General features: G+C 41.2%; 1 protein-coding gene across 1 annotated transcript in view; it reads left to right on the forward strand.

The window, feature by feature from the left end:
- The window catches only part of ANKFN1 (ankyrin repeat and fibronectin type III domain containing 1), a 303,707-nt gene extending 288,905 nt beyond the window's left edge, over positions 1-14,802 (forward strand). Inside the window, exon 19 of the mRNA XM_055399005.2 lies at positions 9,016-14,802. Coding sequence (XP_055254980.2) covers positions 9,016-9,785 — 770 coding nt within the window. The 3' untranslated portion in view covers positions 9,786-14,802. The remainder of the gene's footprint in view (positions 1-9,015) is intronic.
- The last annotated feature ends 536 nt before the right edge of the window (positions 14,803-15,338 follow it).

The following is a 15,338-nucleotide window of genomic DNA, read 5'->3' on the forward strand; positions in this document are numbered from 1 at the left end:
CACAGAAAGTACCAGTTTGAACAGTGATACATTAAAAATGTGAAGATAGATTCTTAGGGCAAATACTACTTCTTTTTCCTTCCTTTCTGTCCTGCCATGCCCCCTGCCTTTAAGAGAAAAGCAATAGCTTTAAATCAGTTATTCCTTCCTGCGATGTCATCTCCCCATAACACCCTCAAAATCCACATCAATTCTACTCTGCTGTTGTTGGCCTGATCTGCAGAGACCAGGAGTTGCAACACCCATGACAATGGCAAGAAAGCCAAGCTTCCTAAGCCAGCACTAATACTACAGGCAGAACTTCCATCAGACAGCTCGTGGGTCAAGCGGAGGGGAAACGCAAGGTTCTACTAGTGCTGGCCTGCCCAGGGGGCCCTCTAAGGGAAATTGAGGAGCACAACCAGCTTTATTAAAATAACAACTGGGCAAGGCGCCTACAATGCTTAATGGATCTGGGGATGGAAGCTGCACTTTGCATTCTTTTCCAGGAAGGGAGGGAGTAGCAGTGGCCTAAAATCCCTGGAAACTCTCCTCAGTGCCCTGGCTGGCATCCTGGAGATTTTCCCAGCTTGTTCTGGGAGGGGTATCCCACTCTAAGCAATAGGTTCCACTAAGTCCTATAATAAATAAGACAACCACCATGGAAGTCAAATATTTAGATTCCCACTAGAGCAGGGTTTCCAAAGTGCAGGTCCCTGAACTTACAATATAATATTTACCACTTCATACTCAAGCCCTTTTTCATCTCTTTCCTGGGTTACTACAGTTATAACTTGCTCTTTCTCTTGATTTATCTATCTTCCTTACTCTTGGGAGTTATAGTGAAAATTTACATAATTTACAAATTCATTGCTGAATCTAGGATGAGAAATACAGTACTGGACTAATAAGAGACACCATTCAAGACATTATTGCTCTTTATTATCAATACAATTCTCACAGCAAAATCTTGAAGGTTTTTTTATTCCTGGTTTGTATTTTAATGAGTCACCTCTTTAAACATTTTCTAGCTATTCTCTATTTAAAAGTGAGAAATATTTCAATATTAACACCTTCTGTTTGTAAGGCACTTAAACTATTTTTAACAAACTAATTTAATCCTTATAACACCTATAGGAGATAGGTAACATGATTACCTATATGCTACAGATAAAGGGGCAAAGTTGGGAGGGGCTAAGTGATTTGTTCAACATCATATACACTGTAAGGAGCAAGGTAGGACTTCAGCCTAATTTTCAGATATTTGTTCTTTCTGCTACAACTGTGCTGACTTAAGTTAAGAGTCACCAAATATGAAGAAAAATGAAAAAAATAAAATGAAGTTAAATGATGAAGCTGATTGTTTTCAGATACTTCTGTGGCAGTTTAAATTAGATTTTTCAGACTGCTTTCAGTATTGTTTTTAGGAGGCAATCAAATCTCATTCTTTAAGCTTTCAGATTTCAATATTTGTTTCTGTTTCTATTCTATGCAGCATTCTTACTGAGACTCTTGTATGTATCAGACATGGCACAAGAGGCTAATAATACAATGATGATAAATTCACACTCTACTCCTCATGGTCTGTTCATATGTCCATGTTCAGATCTGGGAAATATAGAGGATTTATATGTCCCTTTGCTTAACTCCTTCCTTAGTCCTTTCCTTCACTGACTGGCTTCTTCAACATTTACTAAGCAGAGCTGAATAAGGCATGGTACATGCCCTCTGGAGTTTACACTTAATGAGAGAGATACAAATATAAGTGAATAATTTATAATAAATCTTGATAAATACAGTAACAGAGATATAAATAAAATGCTTTATGAGCCAAAAGAACTGAGCAACTAACTCAACCTCGGGAAATCAGCACCAGCTCTTCCTGAGACCCAGGCTTAAAATGTGATGCTCAATCGAAATATCAAAATGCCAGCCCTTTAAAGCATACCTTCATATACTCACTAGTCCCCCACCACCAACAAATTCTCACTATCCATATGCTGTGGGGTCAAAGTGCAAACTGTCCTTGTAGGGCGTTTGACCTGACCACAGGCTTGAAAGAGTTTAGCGACACAACCCCCTTAGCACTTGCTTCTAGACATTTTTACTATCAGACTTCTAGGGTTAAACGGTGGCCACCCAAAAGACATGTTTGTGTCCTAACTCTCAGAACCTGTTCAGTTCAGTAAATGTGACCTTATTTGGAAAAAGAGTCTTCACAGATGTAATTCAAAATCTTGAGATGAGATCATCCTGGATTATCCAGGTGGGCCCTAAATCCAATTACGAGTGTCCTTAAAAGATACAGAAGAGAGTCCATGTGAAGGCAGAGGCAGAGATTGGAGTGATGCAGCCCAAGGTATGCACAGCCACCAGCAGCAGTAAAAGGCAAGAAAGTATATTTTCCCCTAGAGCCTCCAGAGGGAGTGCCCAGCTGACTACCATGGCTTCAGACTCTCACGGCTACATTTCTGTTGTTTTCAGCCACACAGTGTGTGGTCATTTGTTACAGCAGCCACAGGAAACTAATACAGACCTGACGTGTTTCTCGCACTAAAAACTCAATGTAACTATGTGGGCAGTTACACATGATCACAGGAACTAGGTCCCAGCCCTCAGGAGGCTTCCACAGAAAGCCATGGGAATTCTGAGGTAAAGAGCAGTAGAGCAGGTCTTTGGGGTGACACAAATTGCGTACAGGTTCCTATTCTGCCACTTATCAGCTTATATGAGCTGGAAAATTTAATAAGCCTAGGCTTCAGTATCCTTATCTGCGAATGGAACTGGGGTAAGAATTAAATAAGATAAAGCTCCTAGAACACTGAGCATTTTGACTGGCTCACAGTAAGCACTAAGTAAACATCAAGTACTATTACTATTGTGGATACAAACGAATAGTATATATGGATAGCTGAATGGATGACAGTGATCAAATAGAGAAGGAAGTCTGACTAAAGTAAATTACCAGTTAATTGCATGGATCTTATTTCCAGCCCAGTGTCAAATCTTCAATTAACCTCTCTTCGTCAAGGCCCTATGGCACCTACCACTACCATCATCAAAAACAGCTGAGAGTTCTAAGACCCTGTTTTTCTGCCCCCACATATGCGCATGTGGCTGATTCATGTCGATGTCTGGCAAAAACCACTACAATATTGTAAAGTATTAGCCCCCAATTAAAATAAATAAATTTTAAAAGATAGGGAAAAGGACTATCTAAAAATTGTCTTAAGAAAGGCAAAGTCATTCAGCCCAAGCCTTTATCCAGTTCTCTTAACTTGAAAAGCTATGTCTGCCTTCTTCCCGAACCAGGAGTCCTTACATCTTTTCTCTAAAGATCGATGACAGCACCAGTGCTCCCAAGTGATCCTCCTTGCTGTTTCCATCAACTTATTGCTCACATCTTCGTCGTTCCCTTTCCAACAGTGTCTTCTCTACCCACAAACACCTTCCCTCAGCTGTACTACCCTACCATGTTCCCATTCAGCCCTCCAGGATGGTTTGGCCAACTGCTTAAATACAATCTGTCCCAAATTAAATTTACCATGTCTTCCACTGCCCGACCCTCTTGAAGTTAAACTCCTCTGGTTTAATGCTATTCCTATCTTCCAGGCACAAAGGCTAGAAACATATTTGTCATTTTAGGGCCTTCACACTTGTTTCTCCAAGTTGCCTAGAACACTATTCCCTAAAATTTTTATAAAGCTGGTTCCTTCTGATCATTGAAGTCTCATCTAGACTCCAGAGATTCCTCCCGTGGCTACCTTATTTAAAGAACCTCCCTCCCAAGTCACTCTTTGCTGAAATTCAGTTTCATTTTATTCACAGAACTTTATAGTCTCTGAAATTAATCTTAGGTATATTCTGACTTACTTATTGCCTAATCCACCCTCTATGAACTGCTTGAAAGCAGAGACCATGTCTGTCAATCATAAAATAGGTGCTCGGTAAACATCTTCAAATGAATGACTTTCCTGGAGTTCTATTTTCTTCTACATAACCATCACTCTTGCTCAACCCCACAACCTAAAAAAGGTAAATATTTAAAGGAAAAACATATCTTGGACAACAGCATCCCAGCTGGCCTCCCTGTTGTTTCCTCCTGATCCAGTTCATCTTACATCCTACCTGTGACATAATTATTATAAATTTCAGCTCTCATCTTGCTAATTATTTCTTTAAATTTTTCTGATAATTACCCATTAGCTACAAAATTAGGTACAAACTCCTTATCTATGTATTCACTGTTCTCCTCTGGCTCTATCCTTTTAAAAAAAAAAATAACCTCTTTTAACCATTTATTTAAAATAATTGTAAGAACATCAGGTTGCAAAGAAATGTACAGGAATTTCCATGTTCTCCTTCCCCAGGCTCTCCCCAGTGTTCACATCTTACACAGTTCCTGCACAATATCAAAACCAAGAACCTGGTACAATCTACTGTTCATCTAAATTTCACCAGTTATACTCATGCGTGTGCGTGTGTGCGTGTGTGTGTGGTGTGTGCATGCGTGTGCATGCACAGACGCATGTAGGCTCTACTGCATAGCTCTGTGCAATCTGTCATGTGTACAGTCTTGGGTAATCACCACCATAGTCAACTGTACCATCTCCACAAAACGTCCTCTGTTACCCGCTTTATACCTTACCCACCACACCCCACTCCCACCCCTACCTTGGCTACTACTAATCTGTTCTTCATCTCCATAATTATTTCATGACTGTTACATACACAGAATTCTTTATTTGTATTGATGAGTAGCATTTCATTGAATGGATGTATCACAATTTGTTTAATCATACATCCATTGAAAGATATTTGGGTAGTTTCCAGTTTGGGGTTAATACCAATAAAATTGTTATATGAACATTCATATACAGGTTCCTGCATGAAAATAAACCTTAATTTTTCTAGGATAAATTCCTAGAGCGAAAATGCTGGCATCTTACTTTTGTAGCCCCATTTTCCCAAAATTCCACTCTTATTCCCATCTAATAGTCAAACAGGACTACTTATACTGTTTCCTTTCCCTCTCTGTTTTCTAATCCTCTCAACATTTGTATATTTATTATTAAAAGCTGCCTCAAATAATTTTTTCAAAGTAGATGGAGAAATAAATTAATATACACAGAAACAGAGATGAATGAATGGAGAGAAAAAATAAAGACGACAGTGTTTTATCAATCCTGCCCCAATAAAATATGGTCTCTTTCCTACAAACCTGCATCGTATTTGCTAAATTTCTTTCATAAAAGGCATGTTCTTCCACCGTCTCATAGGTGCACATGCCCCACTTCCACTAAAACAGTAAAATCCCTGAAACAGATCATTTCTTATTAATTTTACGTTCACTCAGCCACTAAACATGGTGTTTCTGTTAGAGCAGGAGCTCAAGCAAAACAAAATCTTCATTGTTGAACAAATGGATGAATTAAGTCTCTTTGCCGGAAGGGGGCTCTGGTCCAACCAGGAAACCAGGATGTTATATTTGCATTAAAATGATAACTAACAACACAAGTCTACACAGGCTAAGTGCCAAAGGATAATAGAAGCAAAAAATATTTCAGAAGTGCAGACAAGTGGGCAATCCTTTCTAGGACAGTTGAGAGATACTTTCTAAAAAAGGCTTTGTTTGAGAGAATCCTTGAATAGATGAATGGAATCAAAATAAATAAATAAGGGAGTCTTTTTTGATAATCATTAGTTAAAGAACAACATATGACTTGATCTCATTTTCTGTAGCTGGATCCATAGCAGGGATGTGCCCAAATTTTTAAACCATTCCCCTAATAAAAAACATTTAGATTTGCGTCAGTTAGGATTAAGTCTGAATCTGTGTTACAGAAAACCCAAATAAGGGTGTCATTAACACAAGATACTTTATTTCTCTCTTATGTGAAAGAAGCTCAGAGATAAGACAAATCAGGGACAGCAGGTAGACTCTATGGTCTTCAGACACCATGCCCCATTTTTCAGCTCCACCATCCTAGAATATGGCTTCCTTTTCCAAGGTTGCCTCATGAGCCCAGCCAACACATCTTGTTACAGGCAAGTGGAAGAAAAAACAAAATGGTCTATCTCCCAGCTAAGCCAGCTCCTCGAATGCAGCCTTCCGAAGGTTCGTACCATACTTTCAGTTCTATCTTACTCGCCAGAATTTAGTTATATGACCATGTCTAGCTGCAAAGGAAGCTGAAAAAAAAAAGTGGTCTTTTACATGAATGCACTGCTGTCTCAAACAAAATTTAAGATTTTGTAACTAAAAAAGGATAATGGACATTGGGTAGCAGCCAGCAGCGAGCGAACAAAACTGAAATCCTGTCCTGCCAATGAGTAAGGAATGTCATCTTCTACAGCCAGGAAAAAGAAAAAAAGGAAAAGAAACACTTCACTCCCTGACCCTGAAATAAACAAACAACCAAAAACTATATATTACATCTGGTTCTAGTCTCTAAAATAGAAGAAACCTTAATCCCATTTGTGTAAATTACTCACTCCATTAACAAAACAATTTTTTTCTCTGAAGCTTGCAATATTTTTCTGATAATCATGTCTGATTTTCCACCATGAACAGACTAACTATAACCTTATAACCCTGTGGGTTTTTACTTCAAATACCTGTTGTATTTTTTAATCAGCAAGCCAGTACTGAATTTGGACTCCCTTGCAGAACTTTGCCAAGTAAAGTATTTTTCTTTTCTTAAACTATTTTTCTTTTCTTAATGCCTCTGTGTCTCTAAGTCTTCCTTTCACAGAAGTCTCAGCCACAAGGTTATTTCTAGTTTTTCACTATTATAAATCATGTTACAGTAAACAATTTGTAAATGCTTCCATGTACACATAGTGACAATTTCTCAAACACAGATATCTAAAAAAAGGACTTGCTGGGACAAATGATATGCACATTTTTAATCTATTCTACGAAGCTGCTATCCAAAGAGCCAGACCTGTTTATAGTCCCACCACCATTATATTAGGGTCCCTGACTTCCTACACATCACCAGCACAAGAGCTTATCATTCTTCTCAACACAGGAGTTGATCATTTTATTTATTTTCAGCAAATCTGACGGGCAAAAAAAATGCCCTGTTTTTACTTCAACTACATTTCCCAAATTACTACCTAATTAGTAATTATAGTCTGCCTAGGTTGAACAGCTTTATTATGCTTATTGGCCATTTGTACTAAATATTCTTTGAAGTGTTGGTTGTCTTCTGCCCATCTGGACTGTCTTCTAATTTACAGGAAATCTTTATGTAGCCTGTAAAATTAATTTTTTTGTTATACATATCATCACTATTTTCTTTCAATCTACCCCTTACCTTTACTTTATGTGATCATTTCAAATTATTAAACTTTCATATAGTCAAATTATCAGTCACTTCTTTTCTGACTTCTGGGGTTTTATCTTGCTTAGAAAGACCTTCCTTCCCAAAATTACAAACATAGTGTTTTCTAACACTTGTAGCGCTTGCTTGTTATATTTAAACTACATGGAATTTACTTTAATATATGAGAAGAGGGAGGACATTCTCTAATTATTTTACTAAAGGATGAGCACTTGCACCAACACTGTATACTGAAAAATCTATTCACTCCCCTAATCTGAAGTGTTATCTTTACCATATGTTCAATCATCACACTGAATTAAGACAGTTCCTGAACTTTATATTTCTGTTTTACAGATCCATCTGCCCATTATACATCAATTCTACAAAGTTTTAATTACCAAAATTCTATAATATGTTTTGATACCTCATAAATCAGGCTCTTTCCTATTGGACCTTAAAAAAAAAAAAAAAACGTATTTTCACAAATTTTCTTTTCCTGATAAATTTAAAAATCAATTTACTAAATTTCATTTAAAAATCCCAGGGAACTGGTGGTCTAGTGGCTAAGACTCAGTGCAGGCCCTAGTGAGATCCCTGGTCAGGGAACTAGATCTTGCATGCCACAACTAAAGATCCCGCCTGCCGCAACTAAAGCCCAGTGCACCCAAATAAATAAATAATCCTATTGAGATTTTTGAATGGGACTGGCTCAGATTTCAAAATCAGCGATTTCTTGTTCTTTTTAAAAGGACTTGAATGTTTTCAAAATTAGCTTATATTTACCAAGTACCCAATATGGACTGAATTCTGTGGAAAATTCAAAGGATTTTAAGACAGTTTTTGTCCTACAGAAATGTACAACTTGGTTGGGAAAAAATATAAACATTTTGTACTGCATTAAATTACAAATAGTGTATTTACAAAACTAAACTTCTGGTTCAGTTAATGATCAGCATAACATGCCCTTTGAGGCTGATTTTCGCCTCTGATTTTACTTCTGTTTTATTTTCTCCTTTGGCCTTAATTTTTTTTTTTTCTTTTTAAACACTGACAACAAGGTTAACTATACGTGTAAACGATTTTTTTATAGCCACTTTAAGTAAGAAGTTTTATTATCACCCCCATTTTGCAGATAAGAAAACTGAAGCTCAAAGAGGTTAAGTAACTTTCCCAAGATCACAGAGCAATCTGGAGGACAACCAGGGTTTGAATCCAGGTTTCCCTGACTTCTGCCACTGTAGGGCCTCCTCTTCTTTCCCCCTTTTAAGTTTCTGCTATTTTATCAACTGTAAAAATCACCTCTGAAATAAGATTAGGGAACGAATAAATGAATGACATCCAGCTTTATTTCCTGTTTCACCCTCTCTCCACAAGTCCAGGTTAAAGTGAACAGTAAAATTAGGTGTGGGCAAGGGAGGGCATGTTGCCCTCTGCTGCTGCGAGGCTGGTTGGTCTAGTCAGACTCCCTCTATCTCCTTCTCCTTTTAGCTAAGAACGGGATCTACTACATAACTTATAGAGTCCTACACAGAATGACAATGTGGGACCCCTTGCTCAAAACTTAATATATCAATAAATGAGTGGAGACCACTAAACAAAGCGTAAGCCCGTCTAGGCATGGGGGTGTGGGCTCAAACATAAGACTGTACTTGAGCCCTGGCTAGGAGTTTGTCTTTTTTCCTAAGCGCAGTCTCTGGCTTTGCAGATTCACAGCCTTGCTCTGACGAAGAGGGCTGCTCAGAAGTCTTCCTGCCCACCGACAGCGACTACGACTCCAGTGACGCCCTGAGCCCCCGAGACCTGGACCTGGTCTACCTGTCATCGCACGACATCGCCCAGCAGTCCCGAAACGGACTGAGCGGCAGTGCCCCCGACGTCCTGCAGGTGCACGATATGAAGCCTCCTTCGGGGCCAGGCCAGGACACCGACCACGCATGCGCCGAGCTCCTGCACAACCTGACCCTCACAGGCCTCCCGCCCAAGAACCACGCCAAGATGGCGCCGGGAGCGCGGCCGCCGCTGGGCTTCCTGGGAAAACGGAAGTCGGCCAAGCAGCCGCACTGCGGCGGCTTCAGCCGCCATCACCGCTGGCGGCGCATGCACGGCGAGACGCAGTCGCTGTCGCTGTCAGAGGGCGTGTACACACAGCACCTGTCCAGGGCCTGCGGCCTGGCCCAGGAGCCTGAGGAGGCCGAGCGACTAGAACCTGCCCCAGAGGGGCCACGGGGCCTGGCTCTGGCCCACGCTGCCAGCCTCCCGGAGGAGCGGAAGAGCAGCCTCCAGGATCCTAGGCCTGCGGTGCACCGCATCTACGTGGAGGCCTACCCTGCAGCCCTGGTGGACACCAAACCGTGGGCTGCCTTGAGTCCTGCCACTGTAGGCCACTCGGGCCTGCCCAGCGCCGCGGGCCCAGAGTTGAGCCCAGAGGACCCTACCACCTCCCCTGTGTCAGAGATACTCAGCAGCATGCTTTAGGGAGGTCTAGAATTGGCTGTCCACTTTTCACTGCAAGTCCCTGCATTTTCCATCACCCTACCCCAGCCCGCCTCCACCCATCTTTTCACCCAATTTGAACTGCTTTCAAGGTTAAAAATCCAAAGGTTAGAGGTTTAAGGTCCTCTTTTTTAGAGTTGGAGTGCAGCCAAGAGTGGCCAATCTCATACCCAGTTCAGCCTATAAAGGACATAAAAGAGCTTTGGTGTCAACATGGAGTCCTGGACACAAGAGTTCAAGCATACCATCCTGTTGGTTGCACCTGTGGCAGAGGTTTGTTGTTCAGGTTCTGAGACGTGTCCAGCTTTTTGTGTTGCCATGGACTGCAGCAGGCCGTGCTCCTCTGACCTCTGCCTTCTCCTGGAGTTTGTTCAAAGTCATGTCCATTGAGTTGGCGATCCTATCTAACCATCTCATCCTCTGCTTCCCTCTTTTCCTTTTGCCTTCAGTCTTTCCCAGCACCAGGGTCTTTTCCAGTGAGTCCACTTTTCGTACCAGGTGACCAGAGCGTTGGAACTTCAATTTCAGCATCAGTCCTTCTACTGAATATTCAGGGTTGATTTACTTTAGGATCGACTGTTTGGATCTCCTTGATGTCCAAGGGACCCTCAAGAGTCTTGTACAACGTTTCAATTCGAAAGCATCTATTCTTCAGAGGTCTGCCTTCTTTATGGTCCAACTCTCATATCCATACATGACTACCAGAAAAACCATACCTTTGACTATATGGACCTTTTTCTGCAAAGAGATCACTCTGCTTTTTAATACACTATCTGGGTTTGTCATAGCTTTCCTTCACAGGAGCAAGCATCTTTTAATTCCATGGCTGCAGTCACCATCCACAATGATTTTAGAGCCCAAGAAAATAAAATCTGTCAGTGCTTCAACTTTTTCGCCTTGTATTTGTCATGAAGTGATAGGACCAGGTGCCATGATCTTAGTTTTTTAAATGTTGACTCTTCACTTTCTGCCTTTAGAGTGGTATCATCTGCACATCTGAGGTTATTGATACTCTTCTTGGCAATCCTGATTCTAGCTTGTGACTCACCCAGCCCGGCATTTCTCTTCATATACTCTGAGTCAACGTTAGATAAGCAGGGTGACAATATACAACCTTGTACACCTTTCACAAATTTGAACTTGACAGTTGTTCCATGTCTGATTCTGTTGCTTCTTGACCTGCATACAGGTTTCTGAGGAAATAGGTAAGGTGGTCTGATATTCCTATCTCTTTAAGAATTTTTCACAACTTACCGTGATCTGCATAGCCAAAGGCTTTAGCATAGTCAATGAAGCAGAATTAGATGTTTTTCTGGAACTCCCTTGCTTTTTCTGTGATCCAACAGATGTTGGCAATTTGATCTCTGATTCCTCTGCCTCTTCTAACTCCAGCTTGTACCTCTGGAATTTCCCAGTTCACATACTGCTGAAGCCTAGCTTGAAAGATTTTGAGCATTACCTTGCTAACATGTGAAATGAGCCCAAATGTACAGTAGTTTGAATGTTCTTTGTCATTGTCCTTTGGGATTAGAATGAAAACTGACCTTTTCCAGTCCTGTGACCACTGCTGAGTTTTCAAACTTGCTGGTATATTGAGTGCAGCACTTTAACAGCATCATCTTTTAGAATTTTAAGTAGTGCAGCTAGATTAAGATTTTAAATAGTTCATCAGCTCCACTAGTTTTGTTTGTAGTAATGCTTCCAAAGGCCTACTTGATTTCACACTCCAGGGTATCTGGTTCTAGGTGAGTAACCACAGCATTATGGTTCTCTGGGTCATTAAGACATTTTCTGTATATTTCTATGTATTCTTGTCACCTTTTCTTAATCTCTTCTGTTTCCGTTAGGTCCTTCCCATTTCTGTCCTTTATTTTGCCCATCTTTGCGTGAAATGTTCCCTTGATGTCTCCAGTTTTCTTGAAGAGATCCCTAGTCTTTTTCATTCTATTGTTTTCCTCTGTTTATTTGCATTATTCTTTTAAGAAGGCCTTCTTATCTTTCCTTACTATTCTGTGGAACTCTGCATTCAGTTGGATATATCTTTCCCTTTCTCCCTTGCCTTTTATTTCTCTTCTTTCTTCTGCTGTTTGTAAAGCCTCCTCAGATAGCCACTTTACCTTCTTGCATTTCTTTTTGCGGGATGGTTTTGGTCACTCACTCCTGTACAGTGTTACAAACCTCTGTCCACAGTTCTTCAGGCACTCTGTCTACCAGATCTAATCACTTGAATCTATTCATCACCTCCACTGTATATGGGATTTGATTTAGGTCATACATGAATAGTCTTCAAAGGTGGCTCAGATGGTAAAAATCCACCATTCAGGATACCCAAGCTCAATCCCTGGATCTGGAATTGGTTGTCTGGCATGGCAACCCACTCCAGTATTCTTGCCTGGAGAATCCCATGGACAGGGGAGCACAGCAGGCTACAGTTCATGGAGTCACACAGAGTCAGACACGACTGAGCAACTAACACACACACACCTGAATGGTCTAGTGATTTTCCCTGCTTTCTTCAATTTAAGCCTGAATTTTGCAATAAGGTGCTCGTGATCTGAACCACAATCAGCTCAAGGACTTGTTTTTGCTAACTGTACACAGCTTCTTAATCTTTGGATGCAAAGACCATAATCTATCTGATTTCAGTTTTGACAATCTATTGATGCCCTTGTAGAGCCATCCCTTGGGTTGCTGGAAACAGGTGTTTGCTCTGAACAAACAAACCATGTTCTCTTGACCAAACTCTGTTAGCCTTTGCCCTGCTTCATTTTGTATTCCAAGGCCAAATTTGCCTGTTATTCCAGGAATCTTGATTTCCTACTTTTGCATTCCAGTCCACTATGATGAAAAGGACATCTTTTCTGGTGTTATTTCTAGAAGGTGTTGTAGGTCTTCGTAGAATCAGTCAACTTCAGCTTCTTTGCCATCAGTGGTTGAGACATAAACTTGGATTACTGTGATGTTGCATGGTTTGCCTTGGAAATGTACTGAGATCATTCTGTCATTTTTGTGGCTGCACCCAAACACTGGATTTCAGACTCTTGTTGACTAGGAGGGCTACTCCATTTTTTCCTAAGGGGTTCTTACCCGCAGTAGTAGATATGATGGTCATCTGAATTAAATTATCCTATTCCTCTCCATTTTAGTTGACTGCTTCCTAAGATGCCAGTGTTCACTCTTGTCATCTCATGCTTTACTGTGTCCAGTTTATTCACGGACCCAAACATTGCTGGTTCCTATGCCTTATTGTTCTTTATAGCATTGGACTTTGCCATCACAACCAGACACATCCACAACTGAGCATCATTTCTGCTTTGCCCCAGCCACTTCATTTTTTCTGGAGCTATTAGTAATTGCCCTCTGCTCCTCCCCAGTTGCATATTGGCCGTCTGCTTTGGGGGGGGCTTATCTTCCAGTGCCATATCTTTTTGCCTTTTAGTGCTGTTCATGGGGGGTGTCCCAGCAAGAATACTGGAGTGGGTTGCCATTTCTCCAGTGGACCACAGATTGTCAGAATTCTTCACTATGACCCATCTGTCTTGGGTGGCACTGCACAGTATGGCTCAGCTCATAGCTTCTTTGAGTTATGAAAGCCCCTTCACCATGACAAGGCTGTGATCCATGAAGGGCTTGGTTGATGTAGAACAACCCAAGAGCCACCCTTAGCTCTGTAGCTGGCTCTGTAATCTGACTCCTGAGTTTAATCTTTTTCAAGTATTTGTGCTTGATAGGAAGGAGTTTTACAGATGAAAATAAGATTAGCATTGTTTTTCCCTCCATTCCAAACCTTTAGAAAAGTTGGAGGAAAGAAGCCCAAGTTGTATCTCTAGGGAATAGGGTCAATAGCCTTGTCCTGGGTTCCCTGTCAGATAAACCAAGTTGTTCCAAAGTGCATGTTTCTCAGCAGTTCACCAAATCCAATCTGTCCATCAGCACTGATCTGACTATTAGGCCTTAGGTAGGCCTTTTCTTCAATTTAGTGCTGTGTGGAAACCTCCAAAAATGAAAGTAGAGGAGGCATCTCTTCTAGCTCTCTCTTGGAAAGATAGAATAGGCCAGGAAGCAGCCCATTCTGTCCACTCAGGTCCCATTCAAGCATGAAAATGCGCCATGAATTATTCCTGGGTGCAAGGGGATGGCCAAGTTAAGTGAAAGTCTGGATTGGAGACAAGACAAGGGGAGGGAGATGGAGACGTGCAAAATTTTATTTCCTTCCCAGTCCTAAAATAAGCAAAGCCATGGGGGCTGTGACTCTGAGAAGGATAATGGATCTGTTGCAGGTTCTTAGGTGATAGATTTGTAATTGGACAAGAAAGTGCCCTTCAGATGTGGCCAGGAAGGGATGGAATTTTCTCAGTGACTCAGGCACATCTCCTCACCCCAACACAGGTCATCGGACAGACAGTCCAGAGTTTCAGACAGTCTCCATTCCCGTTTTCAATCCTCAGTCAGTTTTGCTCCTAGATCAGCTGGCCCATTGGCCTCAGGAAAAATCTTAAAAGGTCTTGTCAGTGGTTCCATGGCTATGCCCAAAAACACCCAAAAACCTTGCTTTGGTCTCAACGACTCCCACCTGCCTTTCTCACAAATGAGAAACCCAAATCAAAGAGCAATTACATTGCGCATTCAAGAGGCATGAGTCTTCTCTCCTTTCCTGGAGCCAAGATCCATTCAGTTCACTGATACTCTAAATGGTCCTTTTCTGCTTCACAGGCATTTTGGTTAAATATTGGTCTTTACAGTCCTACCCCTGTCCCCGCAGTTTTGCCATTCCTTCTCATGGGAATTCACACAAGGTCACCTGTTCACAATGTTATTCTGATCCCTTCCATTTTTAAAACATTTGAGAGTACATCATGAGGAACGCTGGGCTGGAAGAAGCACAAGCTGGAATCAAGATTGCCGGGAGAAATATCAATAACCTCAGATATGCAGATGACACCACCCTTATGGCAGAAAGTGAAGAGGAACTCAAAGGCCTCTTGATGAAAGTGAAAGAGGAGAGTGAAAAGGTTGGCTTGAAGCTCAACATTCAGAAAACAAAGATCATGGCATCTGGTCCCATCACTTCATGGGAAATAGATGGAAAAACAGTGGAAACAGTGTCAGACTTTGTTTTTTTGGGCTCCAAAATCACTGCAGATGCTGATTGCAGCCATGAAATTAAAAGACGCTTGCTCCTTGGAAGGAAAGTTATGACCAACCTTGATAGTATATTAAAAAGCAGAGACATTACTTTGCAAACCAAGGTCCGTCTAGTCAAGGCAATGGTTTTTCCCGTGGTCATGTATGGATGTGAGAGTTGGACTGTGAAGAAAGCTGATCACCGAAGAATCAATGCTTTTGAACTGTGGTGTTGGAGAAGACTCTTGAGAGTCCCTTATACTGCAAGGAGATCCAACCAGTCCATTCTAAAGGAGATCAATCCTGGGTGTTCATTGGAGGGACTGATGCTAAAGCTGAAACTCCAATACTTTGGCCACCTCATGCGACGAGTTGACTCACTGGAAAAGACTCTGATGCTGGGAAAGGTTG

Source organism: Moschus berezovskii, chromosome 20 (assembly GCF_049115385.1).
Source record: "Moschus berezovskii isolate FMDL1 chromosome 20, NW_MosBer_1.0, whole genome shotgun sequence".
In the NCBI taxonomy this organism is placed as follows: Eukaryota; Metazoa; Chordata; class Mammalia; order Artiodactyla; family Moschidae; genus Moschus; species Moschus berezovskii.